Here is a 23,026-nt window from a genome sequence, read left to right as displayed (position 1 = left end):
CCCAAAAACTCTAATTTTCCAGTTCATTCTCTAATTTTTGGTTTAGTAACCTACTGCTTCAATATTTGTTGAAAAGCCAAGCAGTGTAGGTTAACATAAAATAGAATAGAAGCTCTTGACATTCATTTGATGCAATAGTGGATGTCTACATTTAGGGTCATCCTTCCTGTTAGAGTATAATTTCTCTGTTTTGTTGCGTATGTCGTTTACTTCTGAATCCTTGAAAACAAAAAATTAAGTAATACTACAATAAAGTGTAGTGTATCTTTTTTATAGATATCAATAAAATTAATAAAATATGAAATACAAATAGAAAATGTTTATTTTTTCAAACCAATGATGTCCTTAGATTTTAGGAACGTCTAAAAGAACTTTATAGTTTGTGGAACTTATTTATAAGTTACAAAGTTTAGTTAAGTTTATGAAGTACTAGCATGATTGATTAAGTTCCTTTTAAGAAAAACATGGTTTGTTAAATTTGGCACACAAATATTTGGCCAAAATGGAAGCAAAGCAAGAAAAATGGATGTGCGTCCCACTTCTAACTATCCTTCCTCAAGATTAGAAATTTTTCACTTGCAGAGTGTATGCTGTCCACACTCCACAAATTATTTCAATTCCTAATCCCACTACACTGTATAAATGTGAATTAGTAACCAAGGACAACCGGACAATGACCACAACCCCAATACAAACAAATGTGCATGTCCCTCTCACCGAGGGCATATCCATTATCTCAAAAAGTAAGGGACCCACTCCTTTTTAATCACGTACTCCTCAAATACAACACGTAGTTAACTAGTAACAATCATAACAAAGTTTAATTTATTTTAATGATTTTTACTAATTCAAATTAGTCTTGTAACTTTTGACATACTTTGTTTCTAAAAAAAAACGACAACACATAATTAACTATAATTAAACATTAAACTGGTCCGGTAGTAACTAGAAAGGAAGAGAAGGAGAAGATGCCACCTCCATTCAAAAAAGAGGGAAAATGTCACGGCGCCAACACGCATTTAACCCAAACGGCCCAATCCAACATCGCCACGTGGCAAGTGCTCCTTGCGGTCACAGCCTTTTCTAACTTACGTGGGATCTCTCACTTGCGCTACTTAGAATAGAATCTCTTCTTCAAAATTCTCTCTCTCTCATCACCGTTCGTCACTTGTACGTCGCTGTTTCCCGATCCCGGCGAATCGAACTCCAACGAGGAAGCGGAGCATTCCAGTAATCGGCGAAGAGCAACCAATGCGGAATTCGAATTCCAAATCCTAAGACGGAAAAAGGAATCGCCGGTTCCGCGATCCTCCGTCTCCGGTGCCGGTGATGACTCCTCAACTCTCGTTGTAGCTCGCGACTGATCTCGCCCAAGCAGAGATTCGCCGTTCCAGCTTCCGGCCGGAACCGCGTCCCCTAATTGTTTCGTTTTTTTTGTGGTTTTCGAGAGTTGAAATTCGCGTTCCGGCGGCGAAACGATGTCGTCGAAGGTGGTGTTCGAAGGGTGGAGTCGCGGCTGCTCGCGTATTACAAGAGGAAACCGCAGGATAATCATGTGGTTGTATCATTTTTTTTATCGAATTTTGCTTCTTCGTTTCCGTTTTTTGGGGAATTCAGTTATTATTACTATTGTTATTCTTTTTTTCTTCAATTTTTATTGTCTGTTGAAGTTTCCACTCCCCCCCGGAAACACCTCAAATTTTGAAGAGGATCCCTCATTTAACTTCTACATAAGCACCTATAAACTTAACAAGGCTTGACACCCTTGTCTAAGAGAAGTCTCAGTAGGTTTTACCATTGAAAAACACCCATAAATTAGAAATAATCCAAGTTGGGTCATATTCTACTATGTCCTGGACAGTGTTGTCAAAGGAACCCAACCATATGTCCAGGGTACTAAGGCAAGGTTCCTGCAAGGGTGATCTATTCTTGGCACCTTAGGAATGCCTTTCTTGATAAGGCTAGGAATGGCCCTACCCTAGTATCCTATAAAAACAGTAAAGAACTCTGAAAGGACAACCATCTAATTTAATAACTTGGATGCTAAAGGGGGTAAAGTGGTCAGAATGTTGAGAAAAATACTAGGGGAGACTGGTCAAGGAGATAAATGAAGCATTGCTATGTTATAAATGGTGATGAATAGGGTATTGTTGGTGGTGAAAGCTTCTTACATATTTTTTTGCTATTTCTATGACTAGCAATGAGGGTGAGCCTTGAGACAATGGTAAAGTTGTGCTTTGGTGACCGGTGGGTCATAGGCTTGAATCTGGAAATAGCCTATTTGCAAATGCAAGGGAAAGATTGCGTACAATGACCCTCCCCCATACTTTCGCGTAGCGAGGAGCCTTCTGACACCAGGGTATGTTAGTTTTCTATGACTAGGAATGATTTTTTTAGGTGGATGCTGGAGTAGTGGGAGATGAGAATGTTGAGGTGGATAAGTTGAATATTTAGATAAGAATATAAGATTATGAATGGAAGTATTTGGGAATATGTTGGAGTATCACCTATTGAGAAGATGATAGAAACTTGCCTATGATGGGTTTGGTCATGTGAGGAAAAGAGCTAAGAACCAACAGAGGCCGTGATGCGAAAGGTGGGCCAAATGGAAAAGGATTACATTAAAAAGGGTGGAGGAAGACCAAAGAAAAAAATAGGCAAAAAATTATTGAAAAATAAATTAATTTTGAATGAATTAATTGAAAGTTTGGTTTCCTGATAGCTCAATATTTTTATATGATCCATATAGCTGACCTGACCTAGTGGGTTAACACTTGGTTGTTATTGTAGATGGTAAACTGATGAGTCTTATTAAGATCTTTCTGATTGATGAGGGGATTGAGGACTGTGAGGTACAAATTGTTTAATTTTGACTGCAAGGTCAGAGGAGTAATTAGTTAGGAACCTCTATTATCTTCTTCATAATTGTGATAACGATGAGTTGATTACTGTTGATGCACTGAGTCTGAGTATGATAACATAAACTGGGCTATAGAAAAGATTTGGAAAATTTAGCAAGATTCTGGCATCACCCAGTTTGTTTCAGAAATTGTTCCAGTTATCACTTGAGTTAAATTAAAAATATTCACCGTAACACAAAAGTTAAACTTAATGAAAACTTTCCAGATGGCATGCTCCTGCAGATCTACAACAGGTCAAGGATGCTTTAATCTGTAGTGATAAGGGAAATACAGAAAACAAGTTTTTCTTTCTTTTAGATATTTGATGTTCCATAAATCTGCAAATATTTATTTGGTGGATAAATTTGTTTGCTTCTTATTATTCACATGTCTGCAGATGGGATTGCAGTTTCCTACATGGTAGTTTAGTTGAGGAGATGGATGGGCATACGACAGTTCTTTATCACCGACTTTAGCTAGACTGGTTCTCAAAGTAAAGATAATCTATCTTCTCTATCGTTTATAATAGTTTGTAGTTTATATTAGAGTTAACCTATTTATTATTTTTGCATAAATGAATGGAGATGTCTTTTCTTGGAGAACCAAATTTATTTGTATCTTGTGTCATAAGTTTTCTGAATAAATTGTTTTATTTCTTGACATGTAAGCCTATATTTGGGTCTCCCACTTAAATCTGTTATTTTTTTTTGTATATATGAAAGCATAATATGGGACTGGCTAAATGATTTAAGAAATGGTTGCACATCCCCGAAGTAAAGTGGTTAACTGTGTAATTTAATCCCCCTAACACAAGAATATTTGGAAGTGAGTGAGAGATGAGAGAGAGAGAGAGGGAGCGTGAGAGAGATAGAGAGTCTAGGCGAGATGAGAGAGACACGGGGAGGATAACGAGAGCCTATGAGAGGGAAGAAGAAGAGGGATGGACTAGGGTCACATCCAGGAAAATAGGGGAGAGATATGTGAGAGCTAGGGAGGAACCCCGGCGAAGCTACACCGGATATAGCCCTGAGAGTATTTACAAGCCTACCCCCTCAAACTGGAGGGATCGTTCAGGTATCTCGAGCTTTTACTTCACGAGGTTCCCTGAAGAGATGACTGAGAAAGACCTCTAGGGCCATTTTAGAGAGTGGGGACATGTACAGGAGGTCTTCATTTCTAAGCACCGGAACAAAGGGGGAAGGAAGTATGGCTTTGTGAGGTTCAGCGGAGTGACGGATGTCAGAAGGCTAGAAAGACAACTGGACAATCTCATTATAAGTGGGATGAAGTTGTATGTCAACGTACCGAAATATGAACGAAGGAAAAGCTCATCTGAGGAGTCTAAAATAGCTCCCAAGCTACGGAGCGCCGACGGGCAATAGGCAAATGTCGCAAACAGAGCACCTCGACAACAACCAATGCAGCACGAGACTCTTCAATCAGGGTTATCGTACAAAAAGGCTTTGATCCCAACAGCAAAGACACCTAAGCAGAGACAAGGCCCATAAAATGTGAGCGTCAATCCAAGAGGTGTACAAACATCGATCCACCTAGACATTCTAGAAGGAGCCAAACGGTGGCTCTCAGATGCATGGGTGGCTAGTTTGAAGGATATGAAGACTCTCCATGAAGCAGAAGATGACATTGCATGGGAGCTTGGGACAGATATTACGCCAAAGTACACAAGGGAAAATATGTTCCTGCTTCTTGGCCTATCGGACATCAGAGTGGAGGAGCTTGTAGTGGAGGAATCGAGGTATGGGTCGACGCCATTCCACATGTTACAGAAGTGGAATCCCAGCATGAAAACAGGGCAACGCCTCATTTGGGTTCAAGTCTAGGGTATTCCCTTGATAGCGTGGGACTTGGAACACATCAAAAGGATTGTCGTAGTCGTCGGGGAACCAGTGGAGGTTGATGATGATGTAGAAGACCTAAGTAGATTAGATAGAGCAAGAGTCCTAATCAAAACCTCTTGGAGACCTGCTCTACAACATGTAGTCAATCTTCACATTGCGAAGGAGATTCATCAAGTGTTTATTGTAGAAGAAACAGGGCATGACAAATATCCATGCAGATGTCAACCTCGTCAGAACGCTAGCTCGTCGGAGGAAGTAGAATCGGAAGAAAGTGAAGCTGGTGACGACCTCCAAACCAACTTAGAAGCTAACGACGCCGACCTAGCAACGATTGGCCCCGACGGCGACACTAACGAAGGGGGTACGGGCTCGGGGCCTCAGCAACTTCAGTTTTTACCCAAAGGTCACTATGGTGACCCTCGGGATATTAACCAGGGGGTGCGGGAAGGAAGTGCGAACCCCAATGACCTTGTCGCGTCTGACCTAGAGGCCAAAAATGGAAAGGAGACCTTTGAGGAGACAGAGCCAGGTTACGTGAATGTGGAAAGAAGAAAAGCCCCTTCTAAAGCCAGGCTGGTCACCGTTGACCACCCATTCTGTCCCCCACCTCTAGCTGCGGTGGACCTTGGTGGGGTAGATCAGCGTTTATCCAGTGGGTCTAGCATAATGCTCACTGGTACAAAGCATTCAAAAAACGTATATGAGCCCTCTTCATCATAATGGTGCGTCCACTTCAACGCTGAAGGTGTACTAAAAAAGGCAGTGGCGCAAAAAGAAACAACATCTCCTTAGCCCAAATGCTATCCCAAACAGCTCTGCTCAGAAACAATTCAATACGGACCTGGGTTGTTCTAACATGTGCAATGAAGAAAAGCCCAACAGCGAAAGTACACCCCCTCTTGATGAACCCCATACAGACTTACAACAGGCCCGATATCATTGGCAGGTGGCGCAACATCTGGGTCTGTCGGTTGATTCTACTCATGATATTTTCATTGACAAGATCCGGGATATGGAAACCAGAGATAGAAAAGAGGCAGAAAAGATGGGAAGCAAAAGTGTATCTCATGAATATTCTATCCTTTAATGTTAGAGGGCTGGGGAGGGGGGTTAAGTGGTATGCTATTAGAAGGCTCGTGAGGAAGCATAGAGTGGACCTTTTGTGCCTTTAGGAAACGAAGAAGCAGCACATTGACAACAAAATGTGTCAGTCCATGTGGGGCGATACTGATGTTAGTTGGGAAGCGCAGTCGGCAGTGAACACGGCAGTGGGCTTACTTTGTTTATGGAATGACTCAACTTTCAAAGTGGATAGGAGGATTTGTGGTAGAGGTTTTATTTGCCTGGAAGGAACATGGTGTAATGAGGACCAGAAGATTTATATCATCAACATTTATGCTCCTTGTGACCCTCAAAACAAAAGGGATCTCTGGGAATCCCTGAAACAAATTAAGAATCAGAATCCATGCAACCTGTGGTGCATGGTGGGTGATTTCAACAGCGTCAGAAATGCAGCGAAAATAGTGGGATTATCTTAGAGGCAAATGGATTATGCACCCATCAATGCTTTTAATGAGTGGATAAATGACCTTGAAATGGTTGAACCTCCTTGTATAGGGAAGAAGTTCACTTGGTTTAGACCAAATGGGTCAGCTAAAAGTAAACTTGACAAGGTGCTTGTATCCTCTGAATGGCTAACCAAATGGCCGGATAGTTCGCAATCTATTCTAGATCGCAATTTTTCTGATCATTGCCCGGTGCTTTTCAGATAAAAAATTGTTGATTGGGGGCCCAAACCCTTTAGAATTCTTGATTGCTGGCTCAAAGATAAATACTTTGTTAATACAATTAAGGACTGCTGGACTCAGACTCAGTTTTCTGGTTGGGGCGGTTTTGTTCTCAAAGAAAAGATTAAGTGTATTAAAGAAAGGATGAAAATTTGGAACAAGGAGCAGTTTGGGGACACCTTTAAAAGGGTCCAGAAGATAGAATCTGAGCTTAACAAGCTCGAATCTGAATCTGAGCACAGGCAGATGACTTTCCAAGAAAATATGACAAGGAAGAAGTTGCAGCAAGATCTCTGGTCAGCAGCCCAAGCTCACGAGTCTTTAATGAGGCAGAAGGCGAGATCGCGTTGGATTAAGGAGGGGGACTGTAATTCTCGGTATTTCCACCTGTTGATTAATTCGCATCGAAGGTTTAATGTTCTAAATGGTGTAAATATTAACGGATCCTGGGTTGATAATCCATCTAGAGTAAAAGAGGAAGTTCGTAGCTTCTTCCAACAGAGATTTCAAGAAACTATGAGCAACAGACCAATTTTGAATGGCACCACTTTTCACACCATCGGGGATCAGGATAACCAGCTGTTGGTGGGTAGATTTAGTGAGGAAGAAGTCAGGAAAGCAGTTTGGGATTGCAATGGTGATAAGAGCCCGGGACCCGATGGTCTCAATTTAAAATTTATCAAGCTTTTTTGGCAGACTATAAAACCTGATGTCCTCCGCTTTCTGGACGAATTCCATGCTAATGGTATCATCCCAAGGGGAGCTAATGCTTCTTTCATTGCCTTAATTTAGAAAGTGCCCGACCCTCATTGCCTAAATGATTACAGACCTATCTCGCTCATAGGCTGTATTTATAAAATAGTGGCTAAGTTACTAGCCAATAGATTGAAAAGGGTAATGCCGAATATTATAGATGATCGTCAATCTGCTTTTATATCTGGAAGGCACCTCTTGCACAGTGTAGTCATCGCTAATGAAGTTGTTGAGGAAGCTAAGAGGGGTAGAAAATCTTGCCTGTTTTTCAAAGTGGATTTTGAAAGAGCTTATGACTCCGTGTCCTAGAATTTCCTTTCTTACATGCTTCGTCGGATGGGCTTTTGTAGTAAATGGATTCTCTGGATTGAGGGATGTCTCAAATCAGCCTCAGTGTTGGTGTTGGTAAATGGTAGTCCCACAGCTCAATTTGCCCCTCAAAAAGGCCTTAGACAGGGTGACCCCCTAGCCCCCCTGCTGTTTAATATTGTAGCTAAGGGGTTAACTGGTCTTATGAGGGAAGCTATTAAGAAGCAGCTTTATGATGAGTTTTTAGTGGGGGAGAAATCAGTCCCTGTTAGCATTCTTCAATATGCCGACAACACTATTTTCTTTGGAGAGGCTACTATGCAAAATGTCAAGACAATCAAATCGATTTTGAGGGCTTTTGAATTGTCATCAGGACTTAAAATAAATTATGGGAAGAGTAGCTTTGGGGTATTGGGCCAATCTAAACAATGGAAACTGCAGGCTGCCAGCTATTTGAATTGCAGAATCATGTCTCTACCTTTCTCTTATTTGGGAATACCAATCGGGGCTAATCCAAGGCGCTGTGGGTTATGGGATCCAATACTTAGAAAGAGTGAAACAAAATTATCTAGGTGGAAGCAGAGACACCTATCTTTTGGGGGAAGAGTGACTCTCATAAAAGAAACTCTAACTTCTATTCCTATTTGTTATCTCTCTTTTTTCAGAATTCCTAACAGGGTAGTGGAAAAGCTGACCCAAATCCAGAGGAGGTTCCTATGGGGTGGTGGCCTTGATCAGAAGAAAATTGGGTGGGTTAAATGGGATACAATCTGCCTCCCAAAGGATAAGGGTGGTCTGGGAATAAAGGATATCAAAACTTTTAATAGAGCTTTGCTGGGAAAATGGAGATGGAATTTGATGCAGCAACATGATGATCTTTGGGTTAAGATTCTGAATTCAAAGTATGGAGGATGGAGGCCTCTAGATGAAGGAACATCAGCCACCAATGAATCCTTATGGTGGCAGGATTTAAGGTCAGTCATCCATGAACAAGATGTGCATGTCTTACTTCAATCTGCAATAGATTGGAAAGTGGGATGTGGGGATAAAATCAGGTTTTGGGAGGACCGTTGGCTCACAGAACAGGAACCTCTAAGGTCGAAATACCCCAGGTTGTATCAAATATCCTGTCAACAGCAGAAAGTTATCCAGGATATGGGATGTCACTCTGAAACTGCTTGGGAATGGAAGCTTGAATGGAGAAGACAACTTTTTGATAATGAAGTACAAGCGGCAGTCAGTTTCTTGGAAGACATATCGCGGGGTCATATTGATTGTCGGACATCAGATTGCTGGGTTTGGAAACCAGAACCTAGTGGCCAGTATTCTACAAGGAGCGCATATCTTATGCTACTAGAAGGAGCAGCAGATCAGACTGTGGATGAGGCATTAGAGGACCTATGGCACCTTAAAATCCCTTTAAAAGCAACAATTTTTGCTTGGCGATTGATCAAAGACAGAATTCCAACTAAAGGGAATCTGAGGAGAAGACAGGTTTAGCTGAACGATTCGTTGTGTCCTTTTTGCATCAGAAAGAAGGAGGAAGCCTCTCACCTGTTTTTTAATTGTCCAAGGATTCTTCCCTTATGGTGGGAATCCCTATCTTGGACCAAAACTGTGGGAGTTTTCTCCCCCATCCCTAGGCATCATTACATGCAGCACCCGCTTATCCTAAAAGGAAAGAATCTGCAGTCTAGGTGGAAGTGTTGGTGGGTGGCGCTTACCTGGTCAATTTGGCAGCATCGAAACCGGATTGTTTTCCTAAACGAGGCTTTTAATGGATCCAAGTTAATGGATGATGCTATTTTCCTAGTTTGGTCTTGGTTTAGTCAGCTGGAGAAAGGCTTTGCCCCGCCCTACAACTACTGGTCTACTAATCTATCAATAGCATTTTCTGTCTAGGGTAACAGTGCAGGGTTTCTATGTTCTTTTTAGACTGGCACCTGGTTCTCAGGACCTTATGGTTTTGCCAGTCTGCTTGTTTATACCTTGTAATTTTAGTACCCCTGGTACTCTCCGTTATTAATAATATTTATAATTTTGCCGATAAAAAAAAAAAGTGGTTAATTGTGTTGACCCAAACTGCTATGCATTTATTATTGCAGGTTTGTGTGGCCTCGTGATCTTTGTTATGTGGCGCCGAAATGATGATGGAAGTTATGGTAGGGATTTTCTGTTTTTGTTCAAAGATTTTGGTATATTTTCATAGGAATTGCTAACAATGACACTTGTTAAGGAAACAAAAGCAGAGAGTATTAAATAAATAATTTATTATTTATTATATTGGGAACTCAAACATGTAATACGTTTCTTTAGGTGATCATAAACATTTTATGGATGGCATTGGATGCTCCTTAATTGATGCGCTTAAAGCACTCGTTATCAAGATCCTACCTTGTGTTTATTACTTTGGAAGTTTGCATTGATGTTTCTTCTTCTTGCAGTTGTTTTATTTCGCTCTAGGGAACATGAAAACTTTGGTCCACAGCTTGGGTGTGTTCGGGCACATATTGAAAGTAAGATTAAATTCTTTATAGATCTGACTCTGTCCTTCAAAGTTCAAGAGAGTAGGATTGATATACATTTCAATGGGTCTTGATGTTCTCAATTTATTATGGAATAGGTTATGCATATGGCCTCTCTGGTGTTTTGTTAATAGTTTATTTTAAGAGCCTTGCCTCTTCTAATTTGAGTATTTTTTTCTTTATTAAACATTGTACTATTTTCTTTTTTCCGCTAAAGGAGAGTCATTCCTTTAGCTCCTTTTCCTCTTAGTATTAGTATTTATTTCTTTTCTAATAAAAAAGAGGTTTAATTACTATTTTGGTCCTCTAATTTATTTTTTAGGATGTTGCACTCATATGAACACACCCAATTTTAAATCCTAAAACTAATGGATCTATGTTTGGCAGTTTGTTAATTTCATTAGAATATTTATTCTGACAAACAATTACCTTACCTTAGTTACCTCCAATTGAATGGATATAATAATGATCTTTGGTTAGGGACAGCTAATGAGTTGGAAAATATCATGGAAATGCTACTACATCTAGGATGCCTGTTGTTTATCATATTGAGGTTGTTGGTTGCCTAGGATTGAAGTTTCCCTCTTTTAATCAATTGAAACATGTGAAATGTTTTCTTGATCTAAGAGATAAAAATGGAACCTTGCAATGTGTTATCTGTCAGCTTAAAATGAAGATTGAACTTTATGATAAACTGATTTTATGTGATTTTTTATCATTATCATTAGTATGCACTAGTTTTCAAGAATTAATTTTTGTTTCTACTGATTGATGCATCTCATGTATAGTTTTCTTTATGGTTCTGTTTTTCTTAAAACCTCGAAATGGGAGGCCCAGGACACAAGTCCAGCATCTTATGCAGATTGATCTGAAGGAGGGATGGGGTGTGGGTTACTTGTCATCTTTTCAGCAGTATTGTGTCCGTCAAATGTTAAATAGTGTAGCTGGTGAGTTCATTTTCTTTTACAGTTTTATGCGACAATTTTCTTATAGATTGGTAACACTCTTCCTTCTATCATCATGGCTCCTTTTATATACCTTTCTCTTTCTATCAATTTGACAATTAAAAGTTGAGGAGTGGAGGCTTCCCCATTTTGGATTTCTCTTTTCTTTTGTGGGAGAGCCTGATATGTAATGTGTTTCAAAATGCCTGTATTTTTTCCTTCTATTTCTACAGGTTTACGTGAATGGTTTGCCCAATCAGATGAAAGAAATGCTCATCCAAGAATTCCTGTCATGGTTAATTTGTCCTCAACAGCTGTTTCTTCAAAGAAGAATCAGAAGCCAAATGATTTTTCTATCAATCCTACTTCTCTTGATCAAATGAATGCTACAAGCAGAAGTTCTGCCTTGATAGATGAATATTTTGATGATGAAGAAGATTTTCAAATAGCAGAACCTGAACAAGAGGTTGTATTTGCATTCCCTCATCTATACTTCTGAGGTTTGCTTCATAAGTTCTAAGTGTTAATATTTTAATACTTTTTAGGCATACCAAATTGGTCTTGAGAATGATGTGAGAAAAACAGGTATTGCTTGCTATACCTTAATGAAGTTAATAATATTACAATTACAAACATGTGCGTGAAGCACCTGCATACAAAGATGCATGCACATTAGAAGCTCAATTAAATCTTATCATAACATTTTCCTAAACTGAAGCCTTGGAAGAAGAACCGGCACATGAAATTGACTTTTCTTCCTTTTCGGGCAATTTGCGCCGAGATGACCGTGATAATGCTCGTGACTGCTGGAAAATTTCTGATGGAAACAACTTCAAAGTCAGAAGCAAGCATTATTGCTATGAAAAAACAAAGGTCTTCTCTTGTTATTTCTTTATATGCACGCTTCCTGAATCAAAATTGATCATTGTTTGGTTGTATTCATATTCCTTCGTGGTTAACATAGAAGGTTCCTGCTGGAAAACATATGCTGGACCTTGTTGCTGTTGATTGGTTTATAGACTCAAAAAGAATGGACCATGTGGCTAGGCGTCATGGTTGTGCGGCGCAAGTGAGTTATTTAACTTAGCCTTGTTTTTTTTTGTTACCTGATGAAGATTATTGGTAGGTGATTTGAACTAGCTATTTTGTTACAGAAAATAGGGGTAAACTCAATTACAGAGATCACAAGTCCATCACAAACACGCATAGCACAAAAGAAAACAAAAGATAGGCATTGTAATTATTGTAGAACTTCAAGGATCTGCAAATTTTCCTATCCAAAGGCCCCAAAACTCAATCAGTTACTGAATCCCCTATCCCACTGCCACCCCTCCCTTTTATCTTTGCTTCTAATCCTTCCTTCTTCCTTCCCACCCTCCTAGCCAGGTGTGCCAGGTTGTTAAGATCCAAATCCCTCTTCTGCCCCTTACTCAATTCCCCTGTGGTTAAGAGCAGTTGCTAACATTACTTTCTCCCAAAAGATCCACCTTGTCCTCTAGGTGGTCTGGGAGGTCATTATAAGTATCCTGTAGCAACTGAAAGTTTACCAGGTTCCCTTTGTTTGAAGCACAATAATGAAGTGATAATTGAAGCCTAATAATAATTTGATTATTTTTCATTATTCTATGTCCGCTTCTTGTCACTTGTATACATGATTGTATTTTGTTGCATAAATATTTAATGAGTTAATCGTTATGGGAAAATTAAATTCTCCTTCCTCATGGTTGGTGCTCATTGTTTACACCAAATAGCCATCCTATTTGGGACATAAAAACACCAACCCCTGTTAACTGAAATGGGGCATGATGATGCTTAAGAATTTAATGAAATTCCATGTTAACTCTTTAGCTAAAAATGTTATACAAAGATGGAGCAGAACCACCCCCCTCTCTTTTCTAAACTATTGTTGACACCATCTTTGATTTTTGATAATGAACTTATCCATTAAAGTTGAATGTTTAAACTCAAAATCCCTCATTCAATTGGAATTTTTTTTATACCCTACCAACCCCAGATTAAAATACAGTATACAGTATGCTCCATGGCTTATCCTTGTCATCCTTGTAAGGTTGTTGTGGGTGGTGATTGCAAAATGGAATGAATGTATACAACACACTGCTACTGTTGTAATTTTTTTTTTAAAATGCTCTCACCCCACACCTGCACTATTTTTTAAACACCTTACTGCAGACCAAGATAGCCCCCAAACCTGCAAACCCACACACCTGCAATTGAAACACATAAATTATGGGAGGATAATATCTTTGCTTAAACGGGATGGTTATCAGTTATAATATACAATGAGGTGAATTTGATTTCCATTTTTATTATTTATTGAAGTTGTAGAGTGGGTTGTATGTTTTATTAAGGCTTTTGCTGACAATAGTCCTAATTTTGTGTCTATGTAGGTTGCTTCAGAAAAAGGATTTTTCTCCATTGTTCTTAATCTTCAAGTGAGTTCGTTTCTTCATGTGACTGACTCAACTACTCAACTTTAAACTTCAAAGGTTTAGAATTAGAAGTTAACAAATGCATTATTTACAAAATTTGATAATTAAATAAATTTGATATTTAATTGAATGATGTATTTAGATGTTTATTATAATGATTAAAAATTAAATAAATATGATATTTAATTGAATGATGTATTTAGATGTTTTTTATAACAATTGATAATTAAATAAATTTGATATTGTTTTACATCTGGAAATACTTATTAAACCTATCATTTTTATTTATAATTTATATATGTAAACAAATTAATTATTATATAAAAAATAATCATCACAAAATTTATTGCATATACATTAAATATAAATTAGAAATTTTAGTGTTATATATAGCGACACTATTTATTTATAACATAATGTGTCTATTAGTTCAGTTGATTTGACTATTTATTTATAATCCTCACAAATGCACGTACGATCAAGTATGCTTCCAAAATTAAATACAGACACCGAAGGATTTCATCCTTAATTGGTTATTTTTTCAAAGCAATTATCATACTTAAAAAAGAATACGGTGACTATATAACATAATTGCAATTAGCCTCCACTTGGAATGTAAAAAATTAAATATAAAAAAGCAAAAGAAATCGTTGGTATGAACAGTGCAGAAAAGTAAGAGAAACAATCTGTGTTGATGACTTGCGTCAGCATTTTGGCTTTGACATGGAACATCCAAGCAGTGGTTCAGTCGAAGTAGAAGTTGGAGAGGACATATTGAGCAAAGGAACAGTGAAGAGACAAAGCATAGGATTTGTGTTACGAGTAATGGAGAAGGGTTGCAGGAAGTAAATGGGCAGCAACATGAAGAGAGGCCCAAGAGGAAAACGAAAGCTCCAACGTACATGGAGGATTACGTGCGAATCGGGTAGAGCTTTGCATGGAGTGGGAAGCAGATAACCACTTCTGTTAGAGAGTGTAGAATATTCTAGAATCAGTTAGAATATGTTTATACACAACTAATTCTGTTAGATCTCACTCTCAAGAGGTATAAAAGCTTGTAAAGAATCATACATGGAATAATAAGCAAAATACAATTTCCTCTTTTTCTCTTCTTCTTCTCTCTATTACGGAGGCATCTTGGTCCTCGAAGTCCATGTCATAACATTGGTGCTTTCATTGAGCATCAATGGCGGAGGCAACACGTTCTAGGGTTTCCGTAGACCGGTTGGAAGATGCAATTGCAAAACTCTCGGCATCTCAGCTAGCAATGAACACGAAGATAAATGATCTCCTGCAAAGGATGACACAGCTTGAAGCAAACCAACAACCACCGCAAACGCCACCGTCTTCTTCGGCAAGACAAACGCCAACGGCGACTGGTTCGACACACCGTCTGAAACTTGACATCCTGAGGTTCGATGGCTCGGATCCTACGGGTTGGACCTTCAAAATAACCCAATTTTTTAAGTATCACTCCACGCATGATCATGAGAGGCTGACGATCACATCATTCTACATGGAAAGGCCTGCGTTGGCGTGGTTCCAGTGGATGCACCGTAACGCTCAGTTATCATCATGGTCAGCATTCTTACACGCGTTACACACTCGTTTTGCTTCATCCACCTACGAGGATCCTACATGATTATTATGCAAACTTCAGCAGCGATCATCGGTGAATGCTTATTTGACAGAATTCAAGTCATTAGCAAACCGTATAGTCAGAATACCAGCTCAATTCGTGTTAAGCTGCTTTATCTCGGGATTAACGTCGGCCATCTGCCGAGAGGTACAGGTTCTGCAACCAATATCTTTGGTTCAAGCAGTCGCGTATGCGAGATTACAAGAAGAAAAACTACTAGATGCTCGCAGATCATCAACACACCATTTCCAAGCATCCACATTAGCAACACGTTCACCATCAACCAATTCCACACTGCCATTATTGCCTACACCGCAGAGAACGTCAAGTCCTTCTATTCCGTTCAAACGTCTTTCGTCGGAGGAGCTAGCACGGCGTCGCGAGAAGGGATTATGTTTCCACTACGATGGGAAATTCTCGCGTGGTCACAAATGTTCCCCATCCCTATTTCTATTGATAGCAGATGACGAATAACTTGTACCAGACGCAGGGAATAGCCCGGAGTTGCCCTTGGAACCACCAGAGTTGCTCTCAGAATTGCCTCTGGCGCAGTTGAGCTTACATGCCTTGTCAGGACACTCAGCCCCCGAGACACTACGCATGAAGGGAACCATTAATGATCTCCATGTTAGCATCTTGATTGATGGAGGAAGTATGCATAATTTCCTCCATCATCGGGTAGTCATAGCATTAAAGCTCCCAACGCAAGAGATAGTACCACTACGAGTCACGGTGGGTAACGGTGAAGAAATTAGATGCCAACAGCGCTGTAGTAGTGTCACGGTGCATATTCAACGTCACTCCTTCACGATAGATTTCCATATTCTACCACTGTGTGGTGCTGATGTGGTATTAGGAGTACAATGGCTGAAGACCCTAGGCCAAGTACTCACTGATTACACTTCATTAAACATGAAGTTCATCACGAGAGGCATGTTAATAGAACTGAAGGGAGATCACGAGAAGGACCTTGAGCAGGTAACACCTTCCCAACTTCGTCGTTTACTTCACACGAATCCAGCAAGCACGTTCTTTCACGTTCGTGTGGAAAATAACACTCCATCTCAACCTACGACACACATGCTCCCGGAAATTGCATCCTTGGTCACCAAGTACTCCTCATTATTCCAACCTCTAGCAACCCTACCACCGTCACGACCCACGGACCATTCTATAACTCTACTACCAAACACAGCCCCTGTGAATGTCAAACCCTACAGATACCCCTATTATCAGAAACAGGAAATAGAGGACCAGGTGAACGCCATGCTTGAAAAAGGGTTCATTCAACCAAGCTCAAGTCCATTTTCGTCACCTGTTCTACTGTTAAAGAAAAAGGATGGAGGGTGGAGATTTTGTGTAGATTATAGAGCCCTTAACGCAGTTACTGTAAGAGACCGCATTCCAATCCCCACGGTGAATGAGCTTTTAGATGAACTCAGAGGAGCTAGGTGGTTCTCAAAGCTTGATTTGATGCAAGGATATCATCAAATCCTGATGCGAGTGGATGATATTAGCAAAACGGTGTTTCGAACGCATCAAGGGCATTACGAGTTTCAAGTAATGCCCTTTGGCCTTTGTAATGCACCTTCTTCTTTCCAATCCACAATGAATCAACTGTTCCGGCCATGTTTGCGAAAATATATCATCGTTTTTTCGATGATATCTTGATCTATAGCAAAACTATAACAGATTACCTCTTTCACTTGGAGAACACCTTTCAGATTCTAGTAACAGGTAAGTTTTCATTGAAACTCTCCAAATGCATGTTTGCCCAGAAACAATTGGAGTATCTGGGTCACGTGGTGGCGGGTGACGGAGTGCGACCAGTACCGGAGAAGGTTCAGGCCATTCAGGGATGGCCAACACTGCGGTCCCCAAGAGCATTGTGAGGGTTCTTGGGTCTCGCCAGATTCTATAGGCGATTTATAAAGGGGTATGCAACTCTTCCAGCACCCCTTACTAAGCTTCTATGCCACACGCAGTTTCAGTGGTCCACAACAACCAATGAGGCCTTTCAGAAGCTTAAGGAAACGATCATGGCAGCTCCTGTTTTGGCCTTACCCAACTTCAAAAGTCCATTTGTTGTCGAGACATACGTGTCGGGGTCAGGCATGGGAGCAGTTCTTATGCAAGAAGGTCACCCATCTCCTTCTTCAGTAAGCAATTCTGCCCGAAACTGATGAATGCGTCAACATATGTCCGTGAGCTCGCAGCTATAACCTCTGCCGTCAAGAAGTGGAGGCAGTACATGTTAGGTCACATGTTCATTATCGTAACCGACCATCGGAGCCTGAGGGAACTCATGAACCAAACGATTCAGATGCCTAAGCAACACCGTTACTTAGCACAGTTGTTGGGTTACGACTTCACGATTCAATATTGTGCGGGACGAGCTAACGTAGTGGCGGATGCTTTGTCACGAATCAAGGAAGAGTCACCTGCATCATTCTCCTTGCTCTCTATGCCTCCATTTGATTTCCTAGAGGACCTTCGCAAGGAGATGGCGTCCCACCCAGCTTTTATGGAACTGTATAACAAGATTCAAATGGAACCTGAAGCACACCCAGAATATACACTAACTTCCTGTCTGATCTTACACAGAGGTCGTATTTGGATTCCCTCGGATTCCTCCTTCACCAAATTGTTACTCGAAGAATTCCATCAATCACCTACAGGTGGTCATATGGGGGAATTCAGAAAACGCTGCATCGTTTACAAGAAAGCTTTACGTGGGATTCCATTCGAGCAGATACCTGCGCCTTCATCACAAGTTGCTTAACTTGCCAGTGTACCAAATACGACAATAGAAAGCCAGCAGGGCTGTTGTGTCCTCTCCCGGTACCGGTACAACTATGGGAAGATTTATCCATGGACTTTATCATCGGGTTACCCGCTTACAAAGGAAATACTTGCATCTTCGTAATCGTAGATAGGTTCTCGAAGGGGTTGCGTCTGGGTATGCTACCCACTCATCATAATGCACGCACCGTGGCCAGCTTATTCATGGATATAGTGGGACGTCTGCATGGTATGCCGAGAAGCATTGTCTCAGATCGTGATCCATTATTCGTGAGTAACTTCTGGAGAGAACTCTTCTCTCTCAGTGGGATGAAGCTTCGCCTCAGTTCAGCATACCACCCACAATCAGATGGGCAAACTGAGGTTGCGAACCACATCATAGAACAGTACCTGAGAGCATTTGTTCATCGGAAACCATCGCCGTGGGGTCGTTATTTGTTGTGGGTCGAATGGTCCTATAATACTTCATGCCATTCAGCTACCGGCGTCACTCCATTTGAAGTAACTTTCGAAAGAAAACCTCCTAATTTTCCTCACTACGTCACAGGGACCGCCAAGGTTGACGCGGTAGACGATATGCTCCGTCAGAAAGAAGCAATGTTCCCGTTGCTACGTCAGAAGCTAACCAAAGCTCAAACGCGAATGAAGGAAATGGCAAATAAGCATTGCCGGGAGCAGGAATTCAAAATAGGGGACTGGGTCTTAGTTAAATTGAGACCACGATGACAAACTTCAGTCACAGATACCACTTTCTCTAAGTTGACCAAGAGGTACTGCGGGCCTTTTCGAATCACAGCACGAATGGGGAAGGTAGCTTACCAGTTGCAGCTACCAGTTCAATCACGCATCCACAATGTTTTTCATATATCTCTCCTCAAACCCTACGTGGCTACTGACCAACCACAAGATTCTGTTGATCTTCCTCCGGTAGCTATGGATAATGAACCAGTCGTTACTCCCTTAGCCATCATCGCGTCCAAGCTGATTCCTTCAGAGATGGGACCTAAGCGCATGGTGTTAGTTCAATGGAAAGACCTGCCAATCGAGGAAGCTTCGTGGGAAGAATGGTCCAACTTCAAAAAGCTTCACCACCTTGAGGACAAGGTGCTATTTGAAGGGGAGGGGAGTGTTACGAGTAATGGAGAAGGGTTGCAGGAAGTAAATGGGCAGCAACGTGAAGAGAGGCCCAAGAGGAAAACAAAAGCTCCAACGTACATGGAGGATTATGTGCGAATCGGGTAGAGCTTTGCATGGAGTGGGAAGCAGATAATCACTTCTGTTAGAGAGTGTAGAATATTCTAGAATCAGTTAGAATATGCTTGTACACAACTAATTCCGTTAGATCTCACTCTCAGGAGGTATAAAAGCTTGTAAAGAATAAGCAAAATATAATTTCCTCTTTTTCTCTCCTTCTTCTCTCTATTACGGAGGCATCATGGTCCTCGAAGTCCAAGTCATAACAATTTGTCATCCAGTCCGAGAAGAACAAAGGCACCTTTTCCTTCCTCTTATATATTAGCCACTGCCATGAAAAAGATCCGATAGTCTCAAAGATTGCAGCACCATCAAAAGTTTGTTCTCTAAATAGGAAGTCATTTCTAGCATTCCATAATGACCATACCGTTGCATGCAAAATCATCAGCTTCCACTTCAAGTTGAGCTGACCTGAAAAAAGGTTTTCAAACTGATTGTAGTGCTGGGCAATATCCGTGTTGTTAATTGTTGTACACCCAAAGATTGCCTTCGAAATGTCTTTCGTTCTTTCGCAAGAATTAAACAAATGCTCTGCTATCTCTGGGTGAGATCGGCAGAAATGACACAAGTTATGAGGGACAGCTATCTGGATGTTTCTTCTTTGTAAGTGATCACATGTCGGAAGTCTGTTCAGTATGTGCCTCCAAGAAAAAACCAGAACCTTTGAGGGGACCTCTGAGTGCCAAAACTTTTTGACGATTGTGTGACTGGTTACTTGTTGCTGCTCTAGGATGGTTGTTTGTAAATGCTTGTATGTGGAAGCCACCGAAAATGGATTTGAAGGTTTCCATATCCAAGCATCGGCTGAATCATTTAACGTAGCTGCATTTAGGACTAAGATGGACAGCTGTTGCAACAATTCCTCCTCCCAGACAAATAATTGACGCCTCCATGACCATCTACATCGTATTGTGTTGTCTGCAACCCTGATAACCTCCGCAACTTAGGATAATAATAATAATAATAATTTATGAAGTCAAGCAAAAGTTTTAGGATTTCATATGTTTCAAATTTAATGTCTGTAATGTTTGTAAGATCATAATAATGATTAACACAGTAAAATCCCGGCACAATCATGTAGTATTTAACTATTTTCCACTCCATTTTATGGACACTTTGATCTTGTACATTATGGCATCTGCTAACCTCGAGTCATATCTTTGTCTTTTTTTGTCTTCTCAAATCATAACCTCCCAATCCTAGAGGTACCCACTTGATCAATTTAAATGAGGCATAATGTAACTTTATTAACATCCTCATGTTCCTAGATTTTTCTTGTTTTGAATTTTGATGAATCACAGATTCCTAGATTTAATTAATTAACCATATCATGCTCAAAAGTCCTAAAACTGTTGCAAAAATTTCAAGAAAAACAATAGATATCAAAATAAACATCAGTCCAAGTATAAGCAAGAGTAAGAGGTCATACAATCCAGATGATTCGGGAGAAGCTACATAGTATAGTTAAGGAGCCGGACAGAAAATATCTATATATAGGAACGTGGTGGAAAACAATTCCAATTTTTAAATTGAAATTTCTAAGAAAATATTTAGATTTAAAAGAATATTTATGCTATCTTTATGTTAGTATGTATATTTAAAAATATTATATATATACATTTTGTTTTCTCTTTTTAAGATTATAATGCTAAGTTTTTTAAAATAAATTATAATACTAAGTTTATAAATGGAAGTTATTGAGATGAGAAGAAAAGAAGGGGTCATGTGAAGGGGAAGATGTAAGAGTGAAGGCATTAAACAAAGTTGTGTTGGGGGAGTAGATATGAGGTGCTCAGATCGAGATGAACAGATTCAGGTGCCCAGAGAACTTGTAGGCATCGAAGGCGACAATCAAGTCCATGTCAACGACTGAGATTGACAAAACTCACATTGAAACCGACAAGCATTGCACCATTTGCAAAGAAGCATTTGAGCTACACGCGGAGGCTTGTGAGTTGCCATGCAAGCACATCTATCACTCAGATAGTTCAATTACATCCTAAATAATATGTGGCTTACTAATTTTAATTTAGTACATTTAAGAAAAAATTAGAATGTCTCGTAGAAATGTTCTAATTCCCAAAAAAACTTGTAAAATTTTATTGTTTTGGAATCACAATAAAAATTATTATTTTAATCGATAATAACAAAATAAAAAAAAATTATAATGACTAAGTACATGTTTGATTTGTAATTGAAAATATTACCGCAACTTTCAATGCAAATCTAACGTATAAAAAGCAAAATCAGTGTAAAAGCATGAATCCTAATCCGTTGATAAAATTACTTTCACCTCAAGGATAATTTTACAACGGATTCTCAAACATGTTCTAAATTATAATTATTAGAGAATAATTATAATTAAATTCTTCATCATTGCCGTCTCACTTTTAGATGTTCCTACACTATTAGTGTGAAATGAAGTCCGGGTTTCAATAATGAATTCTATTGAAACTTACATCGAAAATGACACATATTTATTAATTATTTTTTCAAAAAATAAAGTTTTCCTCTTGTGATTATTTTCAATCAATTTTATTAGCCACAAAGTAAAATAAAAGGCAAGTGTACAATATGCATTTCTGTTGTAAATTAGTCACAATGAAGACGTGCTTTCGTGTGTGTGTAAGATACATGATGAAAGCAAATTTTTGTAGTGTAAGATTTTACATTACACTACATAAACACTAGTGCCATCTTAGAGATACAAGGCATAGGGTGTTGCTAGGTGCATCTTGTTGGTGCACCCAACATTTTAAATGAATAAGCAAAAATGTCCTCCACTTAAAATACAAAATCTGTACATCCAATAATTCACTGTTCACACGTTCCATATGTTCCTCTTCTCATATTGCGTTGTTTGCTTGTTTTCGCGACGATGTTCGAGCTTTTTCTCCTCCTAGTGTTGTTTGCTTTCCTTGGAGGTTTGTTTGCCGCGCATTGGGTGGTTCGTTGTCAGCAATGAGGATCTGCAACTCCGTTTTGCTTTTCCACCGTCGAGGTAAGTTTCGCGTCTCCGTTAATAGCTATATTTTCGTATTTCGTTTTGTGCATTCGTAAGGATCAACATGATCCGTAAGTGTTATATGATTCATATAACGCATACGGATCAAGTTGATCTGTATGACTCATACAGATGATGTTGATCTGTATGACTCATACGGATCAACTTGATCCGTATGACCCTTTTTAATTAAAAATAAAAATAAAAAATAGGTATTTATGTTTTGAAAAATATTTTTAAATAGGTATTTTATTTGTTAGTTTTGTTTTAAAAATAGATAATGTTTGTGTTTTAAAAAATAATATGTATGATTACATGGTGTTATGAAATAGTTTTAAATTGTAATAGTAAATATAAGAATTTTGTAGTTGTTTATGTTTATTTTATTTCAATGAAAATAGTCATATATTATTTAATTATGTAGTTGTTATTTTATTTATGAATTTTGTGTTTTAATTATGTAGTCATATATGGTGTTATGAAATAGTTTTAAATGATGTTATTTTATTTCAATGAAAAATAGTCATATATTATTTAATTATGTAGTTGTTATTTTATTTATGAATTTTGTGTTTTAATTATGTAGTCATATATGTTGTTATGAAATAGTTATAAATGGTATTATTTTATTTCATTGAAAAATAGTCATATATTTTTTGTAGTTGTTTATGTTTATTTTAATAGTAAATATTGAATTTGACCAAAAAATGCATGTGTGTCAAAATTTGCAGATTATGATTAGAACTAAAGGATAAGGTCGTGTCTTAGGTAAGATTATAGGTAGAGCCCTGGGAGAGAGG

General features: G+C 39.2%; 1 protein-coding gene across 9 annotated transcripts; it reads left to right on the top strand.

Moving 5' to 3' along the window:
• The first annotated feature begins 1,419 nt into the window (after positions 1-1,419).
• Positions 1,420-22,979, top strand: LOC100806040 (protein ENHANCED DISEASE RESISTANCE 2). 9 transcript variants are annotated; one of them, XM_041010301.1, is made up of 11 exons: positions 1,420-1,555; positions 3,298-3,393; positions 9,714-9,770; positions 10,053-10,124; positions 10,922-11,080; positions 11,311-11,543; positions 11,623-11,662; positions 11,796-11,950; positions 12,042-12,146; positions 13,486-13,530; positions 14,268-14,633. In XM_041010301.1, the coding sequence occupies exons 3-11, from the start codon at positions 9,740-9,742 to the stop codon at positions 14,454-14,456; spliced, it is 1,029 nt and encodes a 342-aa protein (XP_040866235.1). In that variant the 5' UTR covers positions 1,420-1,555; positions 3,298-3,393; positions 9,714-9,739; the 3' UTR covers positions 14,457-14,633. The 9 variants fall into 9 exon arrangements, with proteins under 9 accessions (XP_040866235.1, XP_040866236.1, XP_040866238.1 ...); XM_041010302.1 differs by having other exon boundaries at positions 1,420-1,558; XM_041010304.1 differs by lacking the exons at positions 1,420-1,555; positions 14,268-14,633 and adding exons at positions 22,126-22,223; positions 22,958-22,979 and having other exon boundaries at positions 3,257-3,393.
• Positions 22,980-23,026: the final 47 nt, after the last annotated feature.

This window comes from Glycine max, chromosome 16, assembly GCF_000004515.6.
Source record: "Glycine max cultivar Williams 82 chromosome 16, Glycine_max_v4.0, whole genome shotgun sequence".
Classification (NCBI taxonomy): Eukaryota; Viridiplantae; Streptophyta; class Magnoliopsida; order Fabales; family Fabaceae; genus Glycine; species Glycine max.
Note: the sequence above shows the minus strand (reverse complement) of the source record. Positions and strands in the feature narration are given on the sequence as shown.

Coding starts and splice junctions, on each gene's coding strand:
- LOC100806040 (XM_041010301.1), top strand. CDS start 9,740: ATGTGGCGCCGAAATGATGATGGAAGTTATG. Junction 9,771..10,052: donor AAATGATGATGGAAGTTATG/GTAGGGATTTTC, acceptor TTCTTCTTGCAG/TTGTTTTATTTCGCTCTAGG. Junction 11,081..11,310: donor AATGTTAAATAGTGTAGCTG/GTGAGTTCATTT, acceptor CTATTTCTACAG/GTTTACGTGAATGGTTTGCC.